The sequence below is a fragment of the Pipra filicauda genome, unplaced genomic scaffold (genome assembly GCF_003945595.2).
Source record: "Pipra filicauda isolate LSUMZ 115617 unplaced genomic scaffold, ASM394559v2 scaffold294_size920599_pilon, whole genome shotgun sequence".
Classification (NCBI taxonomy): Eukaryota; Metazoa; Chordata; class Aves; order Passeriformes; family Pipridae; genus Pipra; species Pipra filicauda.
In genome coordinates this window covers 694,798-718,162 of record NW_024104414.1, presented here as the reverse complement: position 1 = coordinate 718,162, position 23,365 = coordinate 694,798, and the positions used below count along the sequence as shown (strand labels likewise).

Sequence of the window (23,365 nt, the reverse complement as noted above, 5' to 3'; positions counted from 1 at the left end):
TAAACACCCATTGGAATCAAACCCCTTAGAGTGGGTATTTCTGATAAGGAAACATGTCAAACCTGCAAGAAGATGGTGTCAAAAGACATTTACTGCTTGCTAATTTCTCCAACACATCAGTAGATGTTTTATTCCACACCACATGACATTTTCATGAGAATGGGCTAGTTTTTCATTTCCAGAGGTGAAGCTTCCTTGTTGACCTCTCCAGACACAGGCAGCTCCTCAATCCCTGAGTAAGGACTGCCCATGACTTCTGTACTTTTCAGTTGCTCTATAGGCTTCCAGTGCTCACAGGGAAAGCAGGTGGAATGGTTTGAATGGGAGGAACAAAGCCCTAGAGATTATTGATGCTCTTGTATTAACCACATCTTTGCCCGAGGATTGCGGCACAGCTACAAACACATGGCAGAAAACCTAAATAATTGGTTTTTTTTTTTTCTTCCTCCAAACAATAGGTGTGACATTAAATTAGATTCCTTTTCTTCTCTGCAGGCCTCAGGTTCAATTTACTACTGAGCCCTTCCTGCTTAAATAGTTCCTAAGTGTCCCTTTCCAGTGTGTAAATGGACACATTGAGTCTTCATACCTCTCTTATCATTGTCTCTTGGAATGTTCATTTTGAATTCAGTTGTGCTTCATTGCTCTTACACTTATTCTTCTTTGCTTCCAAGGTAGGGAGTGGCAGACTTGATGTCTTGCTAGCTCTTCTGAAATCTTCCCTTTCAAACACTCCGTGGATGTTGGAACTCACTGGAGAGGTTCACCTTCCCAGTTTTCCCCTGTTCACCTGCTTTTGTAGAACTGTGTTGTGGGGAAGTAGAAAAAAATGCTGACTGGTTTAGCTCAGGCCACTTCTAAAGTTTAGGAAACACACAGGAATTGTTGGGTATCAGCACTTTCCACCATGGATGACTAAGCGAAGAAGTTTTCTGGCTTGGTAAGTCACAAAAGCCTTCTGGAGTGAGCAAACAGACTTTCTCCATCTAAACCTTGCACTTGGCAGGGCTCCAATAAACACAGAAGAGTTTAAAACTCTTGAGAATTTCTTCTGTCAGGGTTAATTAGTAAGCAGAGCTTAGAGCCAAAAACTTGGAAGGTTTGCAGATTCTTAAAAGGAAACAAAAGCAAAAGATGTTGCAAAGGAAACACTGACTTGGACTATTAACAAATTCCCTTTGCCTCATTGCTCTCAGCAAGCACAAAACCTTACAAGTAGAATGAGTGGAGCCAGGCAAAGGAAGAAGCACTGGGCTTTAGCTGCTGAATACAAGAAATATCTGGCATATTCCATTTTATATTTATATTTTCAGAAGAGAACCACCTAATCCTGTCCCCTCTGATTTCATCACATGACTATCGTCTGACTCATACATAAGAGAGAGCTTTGTCCCTTTGGGTCATTCTTGTTTTTAATGATCTCTGAATTCTTACTGAAAATTGCACTTTGTTATAAAACTATTTTGCACGTGGCTCTTCTTAAACAAATGCTGAGAAAAATAGTGCAAAGAAAAAGATAGATTGCTTTGAGCTGCTTAGTGAGGTAGGACAGGACACTGAAAGGACAGATAAAATCCTTCATTATATGCCTCTAGGATAACTATTTTGCATACTAACTTCTGATTTTGGGTACAATGTTACTAAGAAAATAGTGTTAAAGAAAGAAAGTCCAGAGAAGAGCCATGTCCTGACTAAAGTTATGGAAAGACAATTCACGAATAAGGAAAAAAAATGTATGGATTTTTAAGAAAATTAGTTTTCCTTGGCTTTCTAAGATGTTTAAACATAGAAATCAGCTATCTAAGGAAAAAAAATAAAAAAGATAAATCAATAAACATCCAAACTAAGAGTTATTGAAGGGAAACACAGGTTATGTATCAAGGGAAAATGTCTTGCCATTAAAATCTGTTAATCTGTGAGATTATCCTACAAGAAATGATGAATCCTCATCACTTGGGCTACTCTTGATTAGAAAGCATGACAGGATACAAGTAAAACTCTCTTCTAACTTTTCTCCATTTATAAATTGTGAATGTAATGAGTTACCTTGAACAAGGTAATCAGTAGCTTCGATCTCCACCTCATGACTGAGTTGTTTGGTTTTCTGCAGATATTTCAGGACAAAAACATTGGGAGCAAAATGGATCATGTTCTGCTCCCCACAGCCAAAGGGTAATCGCAGAAGGTTGTCCAAGTTGTTCAAAGTAGGACCCATCACATCTCCTGTTTGAGAAAGAGGTGATATGTTCAGTATTAGGCAGTTAGACTTGACTTTTGGTGTCTTATGATTAAACCCCGCCTGACTACACCAATATCACCGGTTAAATAAACTGTATCATAAGTGGGAAGTCCTTCATATGTTAAATCTTAGCCCTTCAATCTTTTGTTGCATTAAAGAAATTCCACATTTCAGAGTTGGATTGTCCATGACTTCCCAAATTAAGGCGAGTTTAGAACACGGCACGACTTGTGATTATGATGATTATGAAATAAATACTGTGAACTCTAACAGACAGTACCTCTGCAAAGCTCTCAGTATCAACTTTAAATCACTGTCAACTCAAACAGGTTTCAAAAAAGTGACAAAAAACCCCCCAAAAATCATTTGTCCTAGAATTAAGCGGCATAAACCTGTGTAAATGCCTATGACTATCTTATCAGTGTAAATGCCTATGTCTATCTTATCAGGTGTGCATTACTCAAATACTGGTCAGAAGCAAGTAACAGCTGGAGTATCTCTTCACATTTGATACCCAGTGATACCTCCTCAGAATTGATACCTATGATTGAAGCCGTAGCTCTTTCTGATCCTGGAATTATGTTGTGGGGAACTCCAAGAGTAAATGCTTCATTGTGATTTTCATCAGTCTCTTCTTTTCTCCAAATTTTAAACTCTCCCATTGACCCCCAGCCTGTGGAAAAGCCAACGTACTTCACCTCAAGCTGTTTGGGGACTGTCCACTCCACAATAATAGACTCATTTAGCATCCGAATACCGTGGCCAACCTGAAAGGGACAGAAAACCAGGCAGTTCCAAGAGCCCATACATACATTTGGAGTCACTCTGCCAGGTGTCCTTGGACCCCCTAACTCATGTGTGCATCAGAGAACATTGTACATGGATCAATACCTTTCTCTTTCCCACCCACAAAACAATCCAAGGAAGTTTAATGAGAATTCCACAGGCTTGACCTTCAAGGACTAAAAATGTTGAAGACTGAGGTCCTGAGGACACACCAAACTGATTTGTTCTGAGCAGATTTGTTCTGATTAAAGAATTAAAACAGAAAAGACAACAGGAGAGAATCTTTTACCTTTTACACCAACCTAAGGAAAACCTGCCATTTGTGTGCTCAGACTCTGTTTAAGAAGAGACTTTGAGACCCTTACAAGAATTCAGTACCTGGATAATTCCGTTTTTCCAGCTGATCCAGAAGCTGCGGAATTCATCCCAGGAGAGGATCCCAGGTGTGTCCCTGCTGGCCACGGGCTCACCCATTTTGCTTACGGAAATCCATGTTTTGCTGTTTTGATGTCCACCAATAACAATCTCTGTCATCTCTGCCATGTCGCGGGGACCAGAGGACAAGGCCAGGTGAGCATCATTGTGGGCTTTCACAGCAATATCAAAGTGGGTCATCTGGGCAGGTTTCTGCATGTACTGGTACTCATATTTGTTAGGTGTAGATATGTGGATTTTCTCTAGCCAGAAAAATAATGGAATGTTGTAAGAATTAGAGCTGAGCTTACAGACTTCAAAAATAACCCACTGCTGATTACTAAATTTAAACAAACGCACCTTTCCAAAGTAATGTTTTTTTCCAGTTTCTCTTAAAACAAACTATGAAAGTAAACATGGATGTTTCTTCTCATCTTTTATTTTTACATCCTTCCAATAAAGAAGATACTTCAAACTGCTCAGCTGAAGTTTTCATGAAGTCTGCAAGTGATTTTTCAGTTCAAATCTAGTAGTCAAAAGCAGCTCTGTTTAGCTACTGGGGCCAATTCTGAGCTACCCAAATCTCTGGCAGAAAGGACATACTGATTCCAGAACTGAATTTTAAAAGACCAACCGAAAATATAGTACAGTCCCAGTTACTGTCCACAGTGCTGAATACTCAAACTGTTTCATAAAGTAAAGGAATTTAATGGCCATTTCCAGAAATCATTTGGGCAGTTAGAACAAATTCATAATTAGCCAGCCCGGTTAGAAAGACTCTTTATTCAGAAATTCTTCCTACACACCATAACTCATCAATCACAGAGAAACAGACACAAAAATTTTAATTTTTTTTTTTTAAAGGAGATGAAGCCAAATGTTTCTATTTAAAACTGAATCAAACAAACTGAATCTCTCATTCAAATCATGAACTTACCATTTGGGCAGAAGAACACACTGTAGGTGTATTCTCTGGACAGTCCCTCTGGCTATAGAAAGACAGAAATCCACACATAAACCCACAGGGCTTAGATGAGTAGGAACAGATCTCAGTTTTACTTAGAAAACACAGAAATGATATTCTGCTGCTGTACAGTTGTTTATGTCCTTTATAGGAAAGAGATGACACCATGTGCCAACCACCAGCAGAGAACCTCACAGCACAGCACATTTTAGATTAACAGGGTAAGTTTATCCAATAAAATTTCCATTCCTTTTTCTCCTGAACAGTATTGAAGATTCACCAGGTAAACTCAGAACCACACAGGCTCTTTCTGTACAAGTATCACTACATTATTTCCAACCATGGAAACAAACCACAAATCAATTTGAGGATTCTGATAAACCTATCCATGTTTGGTTACCTAAAAAATGTCACAATTTGCCCATTTTTATCTGAATTATTGCAAATTCCTATTTTCTTACCTCAATAATCACACTACTACGAACATAATCCACTCCCATTGGGGTTCTTTTGTCCAGGAAAGTGTCCTCTGAGTGTTTGTCATTCTTTAAGCTCTGCATGCCATCCTCACAGCAATTAGTCCCACCATAAGCAAAAGCTTTTGCTAAGAAATAGAAGGGAAAAGCAGGAGGTATTTTGAGACAGGAAGATCTCCACGAGCTTAAGAGAAGATCTGAATGAATTAGATACAGCTAATTACCAGTACATCAAGTGTTTTAGAAATACAGCTCTCTCCTATTACCCTTATGCCATATTTGAATGATCACATCTAAAAACAGGCAATATTTGGCCAGTCATGGGGCAACAGAGAAACTCTTCTCTAATTTTCAGTGTTGGCCAATTTGTACTGGGATTATTTGTTGAAAGATGTACAAAATCTGTTGTTATTCTCTTATTTAAAAATTCCCAGGGAAATTTAAAAATTCTCTTCAGGGAAATCTATCAGGTCCAACCTCACATGAGCAAATATCACAACAGGAAAACTGATAATCAGGGAATCTCCTGAGGTTTGTAACAGGTTCTTCTGTGCATTATAGGTATAGAATGTGTTTCTACAATAAACGAGGTTGAAAAGCCAAGTTGGCAGCAAGTGGAATAAAAAATTCCCCTTTGGGGTAGTGGAGAAACAAGAAATAAAAAGAAACACTTGTAAAACTCTTTCAAGCAACAAGTTGTTTTTAGTTCTATACTACCAGTGATGCTGCTCAGTCCCAGCTCATTGAAGGAGAGAACAACAGAGGTGGGTTTGGCTTCCCCAGGGGCAACGCACTTCTTTCTTGTCAGATGGTGCTTCCCAGGATGTCCAACAAACTTTATACCTTTTGGGACAGAAATCTTCACATGGACCTGTGAAAATTTTGGAATTCATTACAAATTTCAGCTGCAAAGCCACTTGTAAGAATTCTGAAAGCCACAAAATGCTCCACAAAAATCACAGCATACAGATTTATTTGTTCTTCAAGCTTTCTAGTCATGTACTTGACTGAGAGCAGTACTTTCAGCTCAGCAATTCTACAAGTATTTCTGAGAGATACTACTGAGGGGAGGGAGACAATGAGTTTGAGAAGAAAACATCTCGGGAGACAGGATTTCTTGGGAAAAAAAACCAAAACAACTACTTCTGGCAGCTTTCCAATCACGAAGGAATTTCTTCTGTGATTCACAATGAGCTTCCTAATTGTCTATATTTTTTCCCTATATTTTTCAATATTTGTACTTCTGAAGTGCTGCAAGATACTCCAGACCACTACATGTGTTTCAAGCTGAAAGTAAATAAAACAATGACTTTTATTTGTATTGAAAAGCAATATTTATCTTTTCAAGGCCCCCCCTCTGCTGAGCTTACCTCTACATTAGGCTGGTACCTTATCTAATGTAACTTGTGGATCACTATGAGGTTCTGCTGATAAACCAGAACTGAGTTGTTCAGCAAAAGGAGGGGGCTATTACCTCTACACACACAGTCAGGTAGTTGTAGACAGTCAGCGGGATTTTGGTCTGTTCCCCCCGGATGACGTGGTAGGGCAGGGTGAAATCGATGAAGAAAGGCTTGAATGTCTTCAGCTCTGTCTGTCTGGCAATGCCCAAACCCTTCTCTTCAGACAGACCCACAGCCTCCGTGATCCAGGTGGTGATGGAGTCAGGCACGTCCACATGCAGCTGGGCTTCCCCTGATGTGTTACTGTCAAAAGGAATGTGAAATAATTTGGGTTCAGCAGATTAACTTCATTCCAAAGCATTTAATTTAAGTACACATTTCGGGGAGTTCCCTCCACATCCAAATTTATAAGATAACATCAGTGTCTGCTTTGAGCAGCAGCTTATAAAAGGCTCGATGTTTTATATCAGTTGAGACCTGTAAACATTTATAAGGAGAACAGCAAGTAGTTAGTTCTGTGAAACAATCTAACATACAAATTTTTACAGGTTTAAAAACTTTATTTGCAGCCTCATTATAAAGTGACTTTTCTTGGAGGCAAATGTCTGCATCAAGTAAAAAAAATCCCCCACAAACAAAACTAAAAAACTACCAAAACCCAAAAACAACAACAAAAAAAGAAAGAATCCCAGAATGAGGTCCTGGATAAAAACAGTTCAACAACAATTTATTTAATTATCTCAGCATCAATATCAGCTAGTGAAATAAAAGTATTTTTTGTTGTCTCTGTGTCCATTTCTACACTGCAGACTCTGCTTGAATATAAGGTCAAATGAGAAATTTTCTAGACACCAAGTTCAGCAACTGTTTGTTTTGATTCAGAAGCATTTTGGTTTGTTGGGGTTTGGAATGCCTCACTTAGAAAACTTCCAAACCCATCATTTTCTTCCAATGCGGATTGAAACTAATTATTAAAAATCAAGTCTCTGAGTATTTAGCTTTCCTGTGCATACCCCAACAGGATATCATAAACCTGGTATCCTCTTCTATGCTTTGTAATAACAGAAATTCAATTTTCTTCTGAAGAAAATTTCCCTCCTGCAAAGCATCTTTGGCCTTGCCTGGAACAGAAAACATTTCCTCCAACACAAGAACAAAAGCTATTTCATGGCTCAACTGACAGCATGATTGGTGCAATTACGAGTACACCCCAAGGTTTTTTGCTCTCAAGTTCTTATTTATTCCCCAGAGCTTGATACACATGCTGTCAGCTCTGTGAGCTTTTGAGGGCACGGAAAAGGAGAAAGGAAGGTCTTCAGAACAAACTTGGAGAGCCTATAGCATGACATGATCCTTGTGGGTCCCTCCCAACCTAGAACATTCCATGAAACATTGTCACCTGCAAAGCTGCCTGATCCACATCCAGGCCACCCCCAAGAACTGCACTTCCACTGCTCTTCACAGGCAAGTGATTCACTTTTGGCATAAATGGAGCACTTTCACTTTGGTCCTCTACATCAACTGTTTGCAATTCTCCTTGAGCCTGAAGCTGCAGGAACTGTCAGGAGCCAGGCAGGAGGTCATGGACTGATCTGTGTATTTATAGTACAGCGGGGAAAGAATTAAAACAAATGGTTTGATGAAAACTAGAGATCACTGTGCCTTTTAATAGACACGCTAAGCTCAGTCAGGCTCCAAGCACTGGCCAATGAATGTGGTTCCCCAGCTCAAAGTTCAGAGTGGAGAGCCTGGGAAATGCGCTTGGCTTGGCAACACCAAGTTATTACAAAATCATGGAATGGTTTGGGTTGGGAGAGACATTAAAGCTCACCTCATTCCAGGGCAGGGACACCTTCCACCATCCCAGGTTGCTCCAAGCCCTGTCCAACCCAGCCTTGGACACTTCCAGGGATGGGGCAGCCACAGTTTCTCTAGGCAACCTGTGCCAATATCACCCTTATAGTAAAGAATTTCTTCCTGTTATCTAACCCAAACCTACTTAAAAATTAAAGCTATTTTAACTTTTTTTAAGCAGACTAATTGCTTAATATTTAGGTCCTCATACTAACTGGAGTTATGTAGCTGGTACCTGCAATAATCCCCAGCCCTGAAGAATAAGTAGAAGGGTGTCCTGGCTCTAGGACTGGCAGGATTCCAGTTTGTTTAGCCGGACAATTTGTTGCAGCTGATGTTCTTTCCACTGGGATTTCAGCCCATAACCAGTATTAACATTATTTTCACACATGAGGGCACTTACTCTTCTGGGCGGGGGGCCAAAGTACACACTCATTTCCAGCCATTAGACCCTCCAGCCAGGCTCTAGGAATTTTTAGAATTGGTTTGGGAAGTTGACATTAGGCTTTTGTTTCGTTTTTTTTTTTTTTTTTTTTTTTTTTTTTTTTTTTTTTTGAGGATTGTATTTTGTAATTATAAATGGTAGAAGAAAAAAATAAATTCTTTCTGTTCAAGAGAGTGGAAGTGAAGAAATGGTCAACTCAGTTGTTTCTAAAGAAATGAAGTGGAGAAAATGCAATCTGCAACTTTTTATTCCGCACTCTCCCACTTATAATTAACTGCCCCAGCTTGCTGAGGCCCAAACAGGCACTTCTGGAATTCTTTGTGTATTTCTACAAAGCATATTTCATGCTCAATTGAACAGATTTGAATACACTTGCTCCAAGTTCCTGTCAAATTTAATTTACAATCATTTATTGAGAAGGAAGTTTACTTGCAAACCTGGAGAAGTCTTTTAATAATTGCTTCAAATTATCCTAGGTGTGCTGTTGTGGGAGAGATTAGTTATCTATTTATTAATTTTCTTAGTTCCAACTGTACCCAGAGGAAACCACTATTTCTGAGGCAGTAAATTAAGGTTTGGGGGAGATGCTTTTGCAACAGATGACAGAGAAAGAAGGAATTTGAAAAGCAATCAATAGAGAATCAATGTGGTTACAATCGACAGGCTCCACTTGAAGCAGGTGAATACACTTCAAGACCAGATGAAATGTTGCAAAGAGTATTGATTAAGGTGGTAATGAAGAAAAACAATGAAAAAATATCAGAAAATGCCAATGTAACTCCAGTAGGTTTTACAGAGCTTTGTTTTTTGTAGTTGAACAGATACAACCCTCTGGATATAATTAAGAAAATTCCCTGTCGATACCTGACATTGAGGCAATGCCAAATCCATGTTTCGGGAAAGAAGGTTCTTTTTCTCTTCTCTGCTCTGCTAGAACAAGAAAGAAGTCCTTGTGAATTTACTCTTTCATTAAGACAGTTTTAACTGATAAATCAGAGAGTTATCACCTGACTGCAGCTCACATCACCAACATTTTGGCTCGCTACAGACTCATTCAGTGAGTGGGCAATCACCCATAACACAAATTACATGGTCCTCCCAAACAATCCCATTGTGCACACACACACTCTGCAGACATAAATAAGAATGTAAAAAAAACCAGTACAAATAAGATTATATTATTTCTGCTAGTTTTAAAGATTATCTGATTTTATGATCCAAATTCTTTCACCAAAGGAAGTCAAAAGGAGCACACTGAGCATGTGACTTCCCAGGATATGATATGGCCTAACTAACAGCAGTTACTACAATCACTACTTAATATTCCTCTCCACTTCTTCTCTTGGAGTTGTCTTGACCTCTAATATTTTAATAATTTAGTCAGTTTTTCTACACCTATGATGCTTCATTATCTTTTTGTTAATTAACCCCCTGGCTCTGCTAAGAGAAGCTCCCAGGATGTTCAGGATGCAAATGGAAGGCTCAGAATTACCCACTGCACTTCAGGATTTATTCTTCCTGCAGCCCCTCATTTTGACCACCAGCTGAATGGCCAAAATAACAAACAATTAACTCTGTGAAACCAGCTCTAGCTTGAAAATATTGAGAAAGCAGCAACTAATTCCCAGAAAACTGACATATGAAAGAATGTCAAATGATTCATATCATATCTTATCAAATCATATCATATTCATATCTTCATTTTGAAGAATATTTCTCTACATTTTTCCAGAATTAAACTAAATTTAACAAAGTAATGTCAGCTGTAAGTTTTGTTAAGTCTATCAAGACATCAGAAGAGTTTCTCCACCACTGCCTTTAAACCTGGGGGTATGGAGGTGGAAAGCAGTTGATAATATAGAAGAAAGAAAAAACAGCTCAGAGTAACATAGACAATATATATTACAAAAAAAAAAAAAGTTACCTTGCTGTTATTTTAGAATGCATTGTGGCCACCAAGGTCCCAGTGTGTGGCTGGAAGGCTGGAACAGCCTCATCTGTGTACATTCCTCCATTCTGCCTGTGGTTCAAGCTGACTATGTCAGTCATTACCACCAAACCAGTTTCCTAGAACATGCAAATGAAGATCACAAAACAAAAACCAGCAAGGAAAAAAATAAATTAAGAGAATTAAATGTGTACCAAGAAAAACTTTTTAAAATAGAATTCCTCAATCCTGTTCTAACATTTATGGGGTAAATCTCAATTGAAACCTGAGGATTTTTTTAAAAATTTTATATAAAAATGAAGATACATCCGCAGAGGTTTTATGAGAAAGCTCTTGTTTGCTTGGAAAATGCATTTAAATCACTATCTAACATTACCGGGCATATGTGACTGCCAGGCAGCTAGAGGTAAAAAAATAATTACACAGATTTTTCCCCTAGAATGCAACATTACAGCTTTTTACCTTTCCTAAAAGTTTCCAGAGTGTTCTGCTGCACTTAGCAGGCAGCTCTCACATCAGACATCACCAATTCTGTACTGCCAGGGATGCCAAGCAAAATGAAAACTGTCCACACAGCTCCACAGGGAAAGCACAGAACTCCTGAGAAAGCTCTCTGCCAGCTCTGTCCCCTAAATGCACTTATTCATAAGAGACAGCAGCTCTCAGACGCCAAAGAATGAGCTTTGTTCTCCACATCCACACCCAGTTATCACACACCAGGGATGCAGCCCTGCAGTCACACCAGCTCCCAATATATGCACCTTTTCCCAAGAATTTCTACCTCTCAGGAAGAAAAAAAGCAGCATCAGAACAAAACCAGATCCCAGGGAGAGGTTGAGGCATTGGGGGAATGTATGAAAGCCTTTGGGGTTTAAGGCAACATAATAAAACAATTTAGCTAAAAATCCCAGAAAGGACAAAGAATGAGGAGACAGAGGAGCTGTAGGAAGCAAGGATCATAAATATTAGCAGTTACGTGGATTAAAATCGGAAAGAACATCAAACATTAGACCTGTGACACTGGTTCTCTAGGTCAATCTGTCTTTCAGAGCAGCCAGCAGTAAGAGTCTGTGTAAAGAATATAAAACATTCACAGCACAGCCTTTCACGTGGAATGTTCTTATTTCAGGCAATCAGGGAGCAGAGGTTACACCCTGCATGGTGAGGAAGACAGAAAAGTGGGATGTCAGCAGAGTCTGAAAGGGTGGATGGACTCTACTGTGCAACTCCAGGAAGGAAAAGAAGAGGCAAACAAGCAGAACTCCTCAAATAGATGAAGTAACATCATTTTAAACAAAAGGAAAGCAAGAAGCTAATGGAAATAGTAGCATGTCTTAAAACCCACAGGTGACTATTCTCAGCTTAAAGGACTGCACTGTTAGTATCCAAAGCAATGAACAAATAAATTAGTGCAAGAATAAATTAAAAAAAAAAAAAAGAAAAAGAACCTGTTTTAATGCTCAACTTGAAAGTTAATGCAAATACACAGCACAGATCAAAGAAATAAGATATTTAAAATTTGGTCAGGTTTAACTACAGAAAGACACCAAGCAAACATAACTACTTAAATATATGGCATTTAAGCAGTAACTTGATTGAGGATACAAAGAAAACATTCCTGATCTTTCATGCAGATGGCCACAGAAGCTGGTAGAGCTTGGGCAGGAAAGAAATGTAAATGATTTCCAAAGGATAGTCCAAAAGGGAAAAGACTACAAGGAAAGACTCACATTCCACCTTCCTTCCCTGTCAGAGGAGCTGCAGAAGAGACCTGCAAGCTCATCCACAGCTGGAGGAACCTTCTGGTCCCTCTAATTCTCCAGAGCATCAGCATGAATTCCTTCCCCCAATAGCGTAACTGGCCCTCTTATCAAGACTGGCCAAAATCAAACAACGTCTCTCCAACATTTTTGCTGGAACAGTGAACTCTGTTCTCAAAAATTACTTTCCAGCCTCCTCTCAGAGAAATAGCTCTGGTATGGGCAAAATATGGAGCTGAAAAATCATCCTGCAAACATGAAAGCAAAACAACTCCATAGAGAAGGGAGGCTCATTCTTCCTACTGTAAAGGCGAAGCGAGCGTCCTTGGTGATGTCCCAGTGCCAGGGAAAGACTGAAGATCTACGGCGTCTATGTGAGGACATGCCTGGCCACCAGAAGTGCCCTTCCTCCTTTGGAGCTCCAAAAGCATCAGATACATCATACTCTGCAAGCTCCTGAAAAACCTGCAGGGAAAGGGCAGAGGCTGCTGTCCTTGGGTACAAAGGTACACACAAGGTAGATGTGGATCACAGCACTGAGGTAAAGACATCAGTGCCTTAAGCTCCTTATACCTGACTGGCTGTCAGCTGAAAGCCTGTCTTCAGCAGGTAGACACTCTTATCCACAGTGGCAATGCAGACACAGCTCGATTTTGCAGCTCTGATCTTGATGTTCACGACATCACCAGGTCTGGTCTCATTTGCTGAGAGCACCACTGCAACCTGGGAATGAACATTTAAGCCCAGTTATGTCTGCAGGGAAGAACGAAACCCCATCCCTTCCTCCCCGCCGGCTTCAGAGCCCCTACCTGGTTCTCAAAGGAGGAGTTCACAGTGAACTGCAGGCTGTCTGTGACCCCCTCCCCATTCTCCCTCACGTAGTACACCAGGAGACGGCCCAAGGGAGTCATGGAGTGAAGGACTGAGAATCTCAGGAACGTCACACACACCTCAACCTCTGCTGTAGGTGTGCTGGTAGGTGCTGGAACAGAAATGGTGAAAAATATAGTCTTATTTATCAAAATATCTCTTCTTCCTGCCCCATCCTGCTGCTGAGAGGCACAGAACTCCCAAGGCTTGCATTCTTCCCTGTTGCACGTTTTTCTTTAATTCAGTCTTTTCCCTTTCTCTCTTCTTTGTGAAAGCTGATGAGAAATTAGCACCCTTAACATAATGAGCAGCACAGTGAAGGTGGATAGGGAATGACTACTCAGTGTTCTTCCAGCCATAAAAATCAAGGAAATACACGGTCAAGTTATTAAGCCATTAAAAACAAACAAAAAAAGGATATCTACTGCTGCAAAACTCTGCTGAGAGAAAAGGTATAAATTAATTTGAAAAAGATTATGCAGTTTCATGGCCAGTCTTCGCGAACGAAGATTTTTGGGAAAGGTCATTACCCTTCGAGCCTGCGCAGTGGATTTTTTAGGTGAGACACCGTGTGTGCTGAACTGAGCCCACCCTTTAATCCTAAGGTTCATCTGCCGGGGCCGAGCGAGCTCGGACGGTGGCAGCGAGGTCCTCAGGACGTAGGTTTGTTTAGAGTGACCTTCTCTTAGATGGATGGCCTTACAGGGCTGATGAGCTCCATCTGCCCGGAGGGGTTCCCTGACCGGGAATCGAACCTGGGCCACGGCGGTGAGAGCGCTGCATCCTAACCACTAGACCACCAGGGGGCCCCAATTATGCAGTTTATAGAGCATATAACCACTGCAGAAGTTAAATAGAATCACCCAAAGGTTTGGGTTAGAAGGAACCTTTAGAGATCATCTAGTTCCAGCCCCCTGCTGTGGACAAGGACATCTTTCATAGGATCAGGTTGCCCAAAGTCCCATCCAACCTGCCCTGGAACACTTCCAAAGACAGAGCAATCACAATGCCTTCAGGCAGCCTGTAAATGTAACAGCTCAGAACAAATCTTCAGTGCGAAAAGTCATTACAAATTCCCAAACCTCTGATTCCCAGAAGCTGGGTTGGGTACATGTTTTACTCTTTGCCTGACTCCCAAACTGGTTGCTACTGCAGACAGGTTACCAGGATAGACATTTTCTTTGGCAGCTGTTACATGCATCTCCCAATTCCACCATTCTTTATCCCCCTGGTCCCTAAGTTCACCAGATTTGTATTTTTCTGTTATTCCTTGGACAAACTAGGAGTCCACATTTCATTTTCCTTCCCTGTGTGGACTGCTTGATCTTCTCCTTTAGGGTGATCCACATTATCAGTCCATCTAATGTTCTCTTCTCAGTTCAAGCTCAACCAGCTCAGCAAACTGCCCCAGCCCCATCACTTGACACTCTGCTGAGCCAAAGGCAAGCAAAGATCAATTTTCTTAACAGAGAAAGACTGCAGAAAGACTAGAGAAAACTCTTAAAGAGTTATCCCTCAGAGAATTTTTTCTATGTATCAGTATTTTTCTTGCACAAAATGATTCTACACTCTTTGAGGAGCATCCAGTTCAAAAAAGGTGGATACTTAGGTTTGTGGAAAGGTGGTTTTTTCCCTGAAAACAGGAGGGAGATTGCATTTCTGCTGCTAGCTACCTGTTCCTGGGAAATGTGTGATACCAATGTTCTTCTCAGAGGGGAAGGTGGCTCTTTTGCTCCTCTGCTGGGTGACGTTACTGGGCTGGAGTCCCGAGAGGACAATGTTGCCTCGCGATGCCACTTCATAATGTAGAGTGAAGTTGCAGGGACATGTGGACTTCACTGCAATCCAAGCCTCCTCTCCTACCTGCACCCAGAGACAGAAAAGCAAATGATCTGGTCTGTTGCAATGTACACTTTTGATTTATAAAGCACAGAAGCCCCTTTGGGTTTCAGGCCACGGGAGGTGTGACCCCCCTCTCCTAACAAACATAAGCATTGAAAAGTGTGTTACATTAGCACTGTTGTCATGGGCTTTTCTCACAATAAAAAGAGGTCAGTGTTCAGCTCTCCACTCCCTGCAAATCTACAGGAGAATGAGCTGGGGGTTGTATGCATTAATGAAACAATGAAGGAATCTCTGGAATCCTGGAAGTTAAGCCTTTTGGCACAGAGCAGCTGTCAGAATTGGTTGAATTTTAGACACCCCTTCAGTAGTCCAGCCCCCCAAAAAAAGAAAGAGATAGATAGGTTCAGGGTAGAAACAGATGTGTGTTTGATAGTCTTAGCAGTTTAACTGTGATTATACACGGGGACTGTATTCATGTGGCAAATACTAATTCAAACATAACCAACGCGGCATGAAATTTCTGCGAATAGATCTGAGGGAAAATGCTTTCCAATTACACAAGTCTTGATAATAACTTGTAAGTCTGGCACTCAGGGAGGTGTCAAACACACAAATAAATGAGAAGAAAGCTTTTTTTTTTGTCTGGGTAAGCTCATCTGACGCCTGCAATAGGCTCCAGAGCAGCACTCTGGGCACTGAAGCTCTGTATACAGAGGGGCTCACTAAGTACTGAATGCTCAGAAGAAAAAAATCCCCCAAATAGGACTCGGTAATAATTCCCCTTTCCTAGGAACACAAACTTCTTGCTTCAGGGACCTGAGGAGCAGCTGGCACTGGTGTTCAGCAAGATTTCTGCAGAAGCTTCCACTCCTGACCCTCCTGTCATTTAAAGTAGAACAATTCTCAATTAAAACTGTTCAGACTGGATGTTAAATCCCAAAAAAATCTTTTGAAAAACTTCGCTTTCTCCAGCACCAAGTGTTCTCCTTCCAGAACGTCCACATGGTACAAACCAAAAGGGCAGAACTTGACTACAAGGAGCTGCTAATGGTTAAATATAGTGAGAATGCCACAAAGTCCAAAAAGTGCCTCGTGACATTAAATATTTGAAGTATTAAGAATCCCCACAGTGCAAATGATGAAACAATTCATTAAAAAATGAATGTAGCTAATTGGAACACCCAGTAAGAGCTGGCAATGCAGGGAAACAGTTCCCACATCAGCTGGTCATCCAACTCCTAGCTTTCCCACAGAAGAATTAGTTCTAATTAGGTTATAATAAGAACAATGTGTTCAGATTAGCAGTGTATAATCCCCTTTCCATACCTCAGGAAACTTGTAAAAGATTAATTAGCCATTAAACTTCCATGAAATTCAACGATAAAAAAAAAAAAAAAAAAAAACAACTCTTATTTGGATACAAAGAATCTGAAACCAACCTGACGGATATCAGAAATTTAAGTGTGTGTATTACCAAAACACACTTTTTTTCCCCCACAAAGCAATATGCAGACCCTCAGAACACCTTCCTGGGTAAGAAGAAACCCTAAACAACTCTCAGAAAACAATATGCAACAGGAACCATGATTAAATCAGACCTTTATGAGAGAAATTGCAACTTTTATAGGGCAGGATTACAATTTTAGAGAGGCTCCTACAAAACCTACAAAAGACAAGGTAACTGTGTTCATAGTTCAGTAGCTGGAAGAATAAACAGATACAGTTGAGATTTACACTGGAAGTTCTAGTGAGACTACACAGCCTTAATTTTGATTTTTAGTAATGAAGCCACCCCAATAACATGAATTCCAATGATCTCCACAACACAAAGGAGAATGAGGTGCTGCATAAAGCATCAAAGGTGCTTTGCTTAGCACTGTGTGTGACCCATACTGAACAATTCTTTGGTGGCTGAAGTGCAGCTCCTTGAAGTTTCCTCCCTTTGGAGTGGAAACAAAAACAGTTCAGGATCCCAGAAACACCTAGAAATATTTAATTAGAACTAAGAACTTTTAGCCAAGAATTGTTGCCATGATCGAATATGACGCCAACATACCTGGAAAGGTTTGTCTGGTGCCTGGAGCTGGATGTGACACTTGCTGGGCGAGTACCAGCTGCTGATGGACAAGTAGTTGGGCAGATATTGATCCCCAGAGGGTTTCCCATCAATTGCTGTCACTTTGGTCTTTCAAAAAAAAGTTACATCTGAATGTTATGCATAGAAATCATGCATAGAAATCCTGATTTGTGCTCTTTTATGTTGTATCCCCTTCTCCCATTTTATGCTTTCCAGCTGTTCACCTCTTGTCATCTTTAAACAGCAATGTTACTTCCCAAATATCAGACCCTTACTACCTTGTTAAGCTGTATTTGGAGAAGCATATTTTCATGGTGGTTCTCAACATCAGTTCTATTGGCAGCAAGAAACAAAGCAAGTGTTTGCTATGTTGAAATCCAGAAGCTGAAGCTAAAAAGGCAGCAATTTCCTGTTTGTAGCACTGATTTTATAAAGTGCAGGTTTGACAAGATTAGTTACATTAAAGCCCGCTAATCCTATAAAGATCTTTTACCCACCTCCAGCCAGACATATTGGGCAGCTGTGGGGATGGAGGGGATTTCAAACTCCACCAGGCCATTCCTTGATACCAGTTCACTTGTGTAAACGTTGTCCTTTGGTGTGAGCTCAGCTTTAATTCGGATGGTGACCCTGTCAGCTGGACTTCCATCGGGGTAAGTGACTTCTACCTACACAGTGTGACATTTATAGAACAACAGGGTTTACATGACCAGCAATTCTAGGTGGGAAAAACACACCAGAGAATATGGTGTGACATCCTGAGATCAAGTCAGTACAATCTCATGGTGGCTCTATTTTAATCTTACCTTCCCTTTGTAAGGCAGTCCAGGTTTGAACTGTTTTCTGGTGTCCTTGGAGTACTTGATATCAATCAGCTGTTTCTGGACAGGTGTTGAGTCATCAAATGTGACTTGTTTGCTCCCATCAGAGCTAATCAGTGTGGCCCAGATGTTGACTGTGCCTCGGAAATGCTCTGGGACATCAGCTGGCATCATGTCTTTGACACACACATCGAAAACAGCAGAGCCATCAATCTACAAATTGTGTTGGGGAACAGAAATGTAGGTTTGCATTCACATCCAGAGAAGGTCTGTAAGCCAAGTCTAAATCACAGGCACTAGATAGGAGTTTGCAGCAGTATTTTTATAGGATTAGGAGTGGAGAAAGTTAATTGGGGAGTGGATGAAGGAAGGAAGAAAGCAAGCAAGTTTCATTTTCCTCCTTATCCCTAGTCTGGACTAGCTCTGTCACAGTCCCTCAATCTCTTGTTCTCCTCAGCCCAATATGCTCTAAAACCAGATTAATACTATGCCAATAAATTCCCATCCCCCCAAATCATAAACAGACCATGCAAAAACAAGTAATATTTTTTATTATGCTGGACCTAATTATCCCATTTTATTCTTTATTTTCTGATCTCCCATCAGTAACAAAACAGAGCTGTGGGATTAAGGAACACAGATCACAGGTGAGTCAGTGGTCTTCCTCACCTGGGTGGTCTTGAGGACAGGGTGTCCCACTTCATGCCTGTAGTACCCCACACCATTTATAGTCATATTGACAATTAACTTCCCTGTCACTGGTTTTCCAAATGTGTATCTGAAATAGAAAGAAGATATTTAATAACCTCCAGATAGTTTCTTTTTTCCTGCTTATATCAAGGCAATAACATGTTACCTGCACATCTAGAAAACAGACAGTTTTCCAGCTTATTTTTAACATTCTAGGAAGGCTCTTACACAAGAAAGCTAATAATGATGACAAGAAATTATCTGAAAATTCAGCAGCAGATGGGATCCAAGCTCCAGTGACTGTACTACAATCCAGAGTAATGAAACTTGATTTGGGATATGTTCCTACCTGGCATGGACAATTCCTTTTTCACACAGTGAGAGGTCCCGAATGTAGCGAGGGGGGTCAATGAGCAGCTCAAACTTTGGTAATACTACAATGAAAAAATACAGCAGAATCTTTTGAAGAAGAACTCATTGCCCAGATTATAAAGAAAGCCCACACAGCTCTGACCAGATCCTTCTTGTGTCCATCAGGGCTGAGTGGGTAAACCAGCAGAGGATCAGTTGACAACAGCAGCAAACCAAGACCATCTTAGCAAAACACCCAGTTACCAGTGTCCCCATGCCACAGCTGGAAGGAATTTTTCCTCATGACATTTTAAATGCATTATTTCAGGTATTTCCTCAAGAGAAAACATTTCATAGTGTTCTGTTCTTCCAAATGCACTTGGGTTCCAGCCAACTCACCATATTTCTGAACTTCAAAAGATTTGTTGTACGTGTGTCCCTGCATTTCAGCAAAGATGAGCCATTCCCCAAACACTGGCTGATCAGACAGAGGAAAAGTCATATTGACAATACCTGAAAAAAGGAATCGGACTGTGAACTCTGTGCTGCTGTTCAGACATTGCCAAGGCTTATTGAACACAACTCAGGGCAAGCAGAAGCAAAGGTGAATAACAATACAAGGAGGAAAGGAATCTGAAAAACTCACCACAACAAAATGGCTTCAAATTGCTCCACTCGATCATCCGTGACCCCCGAGGATCCTGCACATGGTTTAGGAATGAGAAACATCACAGTATCACTAACGCATTGAACTCAGTTTGCAACAAAGAACTTAATTTTTTAACATACATACATCACTAACAGTCCAAATGTAACTAATATATGTGTTCTGAAGATACTTTACCAGGGGGATTTGCTTTCTAAAATTATTTAAGAGCATTGTAAGCAATGCACACAAGCAAGTGCTGTCAAGCAGCAGATCTTCCACCTGTTTTAAGACACCTCTTTCAGATGGGATGAACTGACCTCTGGTGACACTTTATTCCTAAAGGGTACGACAGGCAAGACAATTTCTAGGTGACATAGTCAGATGAAATGAATTCTACTGGTTTTGCCAGCATTAAATCTGTGCTAAACACAAACAAGAGAAGAAGGTGGATTCTTCTGTTTAAACACATGGTTTAAAAAAAAGAGAAAACAAAAAAGAAAAAACTAAGATTAGACACAGAAGGAACCTCTCATTCACCTCATAAGGAAGAAGAGAGGAGCGCCCTTTCCTCGCCATGGATTTCTATTGTCCACTATCAAAATGTTTGGGTGCAGAGATGAGATTGGCCCTGCTACACCAGCCCAGCCAGAGGAAGAATAGGAGTGGATCTGAAGGGGAAAATTGAGTGGGACTGTTACCCTTACAAGTCCCAGTGAATATAGTCAATTCCTCTCAGGCTGAAAAATGGGAATGGATTTCTGAGACTGAGGTAGAAAACCAGGATATTTGTTGGTGGTAACAAAAGAGCAAGACACAAAGTCTTGTCAGTTAAAGACACAGGGAGAGAGATAATTGCATAGGATAGTTTGGGAATGGCCATAATGGACTTGAAAAGCTGCAGACCCTCTTCAGGCTACGAGAACCTGTTGCCTGTACAGGACACATGTGAGATGGGCAGACAGATACTCACCACCACATAAGCTTCAATCTGAAAGAAAAAAAAAAAAAACAACAACAGAAGACTTTATGAAACAAAGCTGCTTTTCTGCTTCTTGTGACAAACAGCTGACTTGGCACAAGCAAGGTGTGATACACAAAGTGATAGAGTTTAAACATCTCTTCTTTGCCAAGAGTAGCCTGAGAAACACACATTTCATCCACACATCTAAGTGGAAAAGTAATACTTTGCATATCTGTGCACTACCCAAATAAGGTGCAAGTCTGAAAAATTCTTTATCTGCTCTGGCATATTTGCATCCTATTTTCTAGCACTCCAAAAGCCTGTATTCTGCTTCAACAGGAATGTGACCAAGTGAAAAAAAACTAAATTGCAAATACAATAAGCTACCACAGGATAAGACTAAATAGGTTAAAAAAGCCAATGATATTTCTGCACAGATGTACATTAGAATAAAATCCAGGCTATCAAGTATTCCAGCATATTTTACACTGTGAAAGAAAAAAAGTTTCCTTTACCCTGTCATTGACCGGTCTCAAGTCAGAAGTCACCATAAAGAGGTTTATCAACACTAAAAAAAGGAAAAGAAGAAATTTATTAGTCATCAGAGCTGAGGCTGAACAGCTCACCCTAGAAACTACCCTTGAAGAAAGCTTTGCTTGAAAGCAGCCCTGATCTGGCAAATTGTCAAAATTTACCTTTCTGCTTGGGTTTATAGACAGGTTTGTCAATCTGGATGAACACTGAGGACCCTTTGCTGTCAATAGTGACTGTGGTGTAGTTGTGGAAGATGTACCCTTCCTCTGCCAGGTGCCTGTTGCCCCAGACTTTCAAATGGGCTTGTCCACGAAGCCCTGAGGGCACCTAGAAAACAGACCAGGAGGTGAGGAAGACACAGAAAAAGCCTTTGAGCTTTTGGGAATATAAGTGACACTGAAGTGAGCAAGAGTAGCCACCTGCTGCGTTTCAGTGTAACAGTGTGTTAGTAATAAAAAGAGAAAATGAAGAACACACTAGACCTTCTAGAACATATAAACTTCAAAGGAGGCAAAGTCATGCTAAAAACATGGCAGGAAATTCTCTTCTGCCCTTTATCACTCATGCAAAGTGATATTTGATCTATGATCTGCATGTGCAGCTTCCACTACAAAAGGTGTGTTCCTGCTATGGAACACACAGCTCTACCAACAGAGGAAAAAAAACCCAACCACCAACATAAAAAAAGCCCCCCCCCCGACAAAAATTGCATGCTTGCACATTTTCAACCAGTTCCTCAGACTCTGAAAATGACAGAAGATTAAAAATTACACAATTTTTCATACAATTCTAGAAGCGGGTCACAGTTTAGTATTTTGTTCCACCCGTCCCCTTTACGTCCCAAAGAAGACAAGTCCAAAGTGAGCCCTAAGTTAAGAGAGCCAACACTTTTAAAGGCTTGTTCTTCAGTCCGGTTCAATTTTGCCTGCATTTGAAGTCATAACCTACACAGAATTCTGTACTGCCATTCTTATCAAATAACCCCAACACAGAACTTTACATTGAGCCATGAGCCACCGATTTTCTTTAGTGGTCTAAGGGCCTGACAGGTGAGCTGTGATGGGTCAAGCATTGCTCTTTTCACTCTCCACTCTTCCTCTTGAGCAGGTTCCTTCCTCCTCAGTGTGTGCACCAGAATGTGACATGTATTTGTGCCTCAGCTGCTCAGAGACCAATGCCTGATGTGGCTGAAGGGAAGTCCCTCACACTTTCGCCAAAAACATCTTAAAATAATTGACACTTACCTTCAGTTTAATTGTTCCTTTATCTAAAATAAGAGAGCAAGAGAGAGTGTTATTCTCAAGGTAAGGCACTAACATTTTAGATATTTGCAGTTTAGCAAATACCATAGAGCTGCTCCCTGACACACCCTCATTATGATTTCACCTAAAATAATTTTCCTGCTCTGTAAAACAACCTGCAGGGTGAGCAAATTGGACCAAGCAGAGTTCTCCAAAATAAACTTGGTCCACATTTATTCACAATTTTTGCCCAAGATAAACTGCAAAATTCTCTATGGTTGGAGAGCACCATCAAGGCTGAGGTTTCACCACAGAGCAGCCTGTGCTTACAGAAGTATTTTGCTGTTAAAAGGAACATGGCCTTTTCTGGGACTTGAATAGTTCTCAAAACACTGATAGGATCTATTTTGATTGCTGGATATGGGCATACCTAAGAGTTGTCCTGAGCATACGCTGTCCATATGTATAAGCATCACTCCCTTTGAATTAATTTGCAATTGTCAGCCAGTTTCAAAGACAACAAGGGGAGGATACAACCAGAAACAATCTGTTCCAAGAAAGGAAATGGCTTGTATATAACTCCCAATTTTAACACACAGAAGGGTTAAAATATATGATGGTTAAAGAGCCTGATTGCCTGAGCCTTGTTGACCACACAGCTCACACCACTCCTAGCAGTGGTACAACAGTGCTACTGGACTCCACTTTCACCAGTGTAAATTCACTCAGCATTAAGTTGGATGTAATCAAAACACTGTCTTTATTCACAGGATAGAGCTATCTGCCTTGGATTTTAATGACTTATCCAACTGCAGAAATATTACCACCTCTCTCAGCCACACTCAGTCCTGAAGATGGAGAGACTGTATTCCCAGCACTTATTTTTAAATAAGGAAAGAAAATGATGATGATAATGATGCAGATTTTATGTTTTTCTTTAAAATAAACTTATCTTATTCCTCATATAGCCCCCCAGTGACAAATATTCAGGCTTCAAAAGGAAAGATATTCACTATAAAACTTTTGAATATCAACAT

At 40.5% G+C, this 23,365-nt stretch overlaps 1 protein-coding gene across 4 annotated transcripts in view; it reads right to left on the bottom strand.

The window, feature by feature from the left end:
- CPAMD8 (C3 and PZP like alpha-2-macroglobulin domain containing 8) overlaps positions 1-23,365 on the bottom strand; it is a 53,400-nt gene that overhangs the window by 24,840 nt on the left and 5,195 nt on the right. For 3 of the 4 annotated variants that reach the window (XM_039383003.1, XM_027715429.2, XM_039383004.1), the window contains exons 3-26: positions 22,332-22,354; positions 21,249-21,414; positions 21,069-21,121; positions 20,563-20,580; positions 19,590-19,644; positions 19,343-19,456; positions 18,942-19,026; positions 18,572-18,680; positions 17,888-18,115; positions 17,579-17,749; positions 17,061-17,189; positions 14,833-15,022; positions 13,099-13,271; positions 12,863-13,012; positions 12,593-12,754; positions 10,506-10,648; positions 9,446-9,511; positions 6,354-6,585; positions 5,597-5,750; positions 4,865-5,007; positions 4,377-4,428; positions 3,404-3,702; positions 2,781-3,006; positions 2,047-2,223 (exon numbers count right to left, since the gene is read on the bottom strand). In XM_039383003.1, coding sequence (XP_039238937.1) covers positions 2,047-2,223; positions 2,781-3,006; positions 3,404-3,702; positions 4,377-4,428; positions 4,865-5,007; positions 5,597-5,750; positions 6,354-6,585; positions 9,446-9,511; positions 10,506-10,648; positions 12,593-12,754; positions 12,863-13,012; positions 13,099-13,271; positions 14,833-15,022; positions 17,061-17,189; positions 17,579-17,749; positions 17,888-18,115; positions 18,572-18,680; positions 18,942-19,026; positions 19,343-19,456; positions 19,590-19,644; positions 20,563-20,580; positions 21,069-21,104 — 3,112 coding nt within the window. In that variant the 5' untranslated portion in view covers positions 21,105-21,121; positions 21,249-21,414; positions 22,332-22,354. The remainder of the gene's footprint in view (positions 1-2,046; positions 2,224-2,780; positions 3,007-3,403; positions 3,703-4,376; positions 4,429-4,864; positions 5,008-5,596; positions 5,751-6,353; positions 6,586-9,445; positions 9,512-10,505; positions 10,649-12,592; positions 12,755-12,862; positions 13,013-13,098; positions 13,272-14,832; positions 15,023-17,060; positions 17,190-17,578; positions 17,750-17,887; positions 18,116-18,571; positions 18,681-18,941; positions 19,027-19,342; positions 19,457-19,589; positions 19,645-20,562; positions 20,581-21,068; positions 21,122-21,248; positions 21,415-22,331; positions 22,355-23,365) is intronic. The other variant, XM_027715430.2, reaches the window with a different exon arrangement.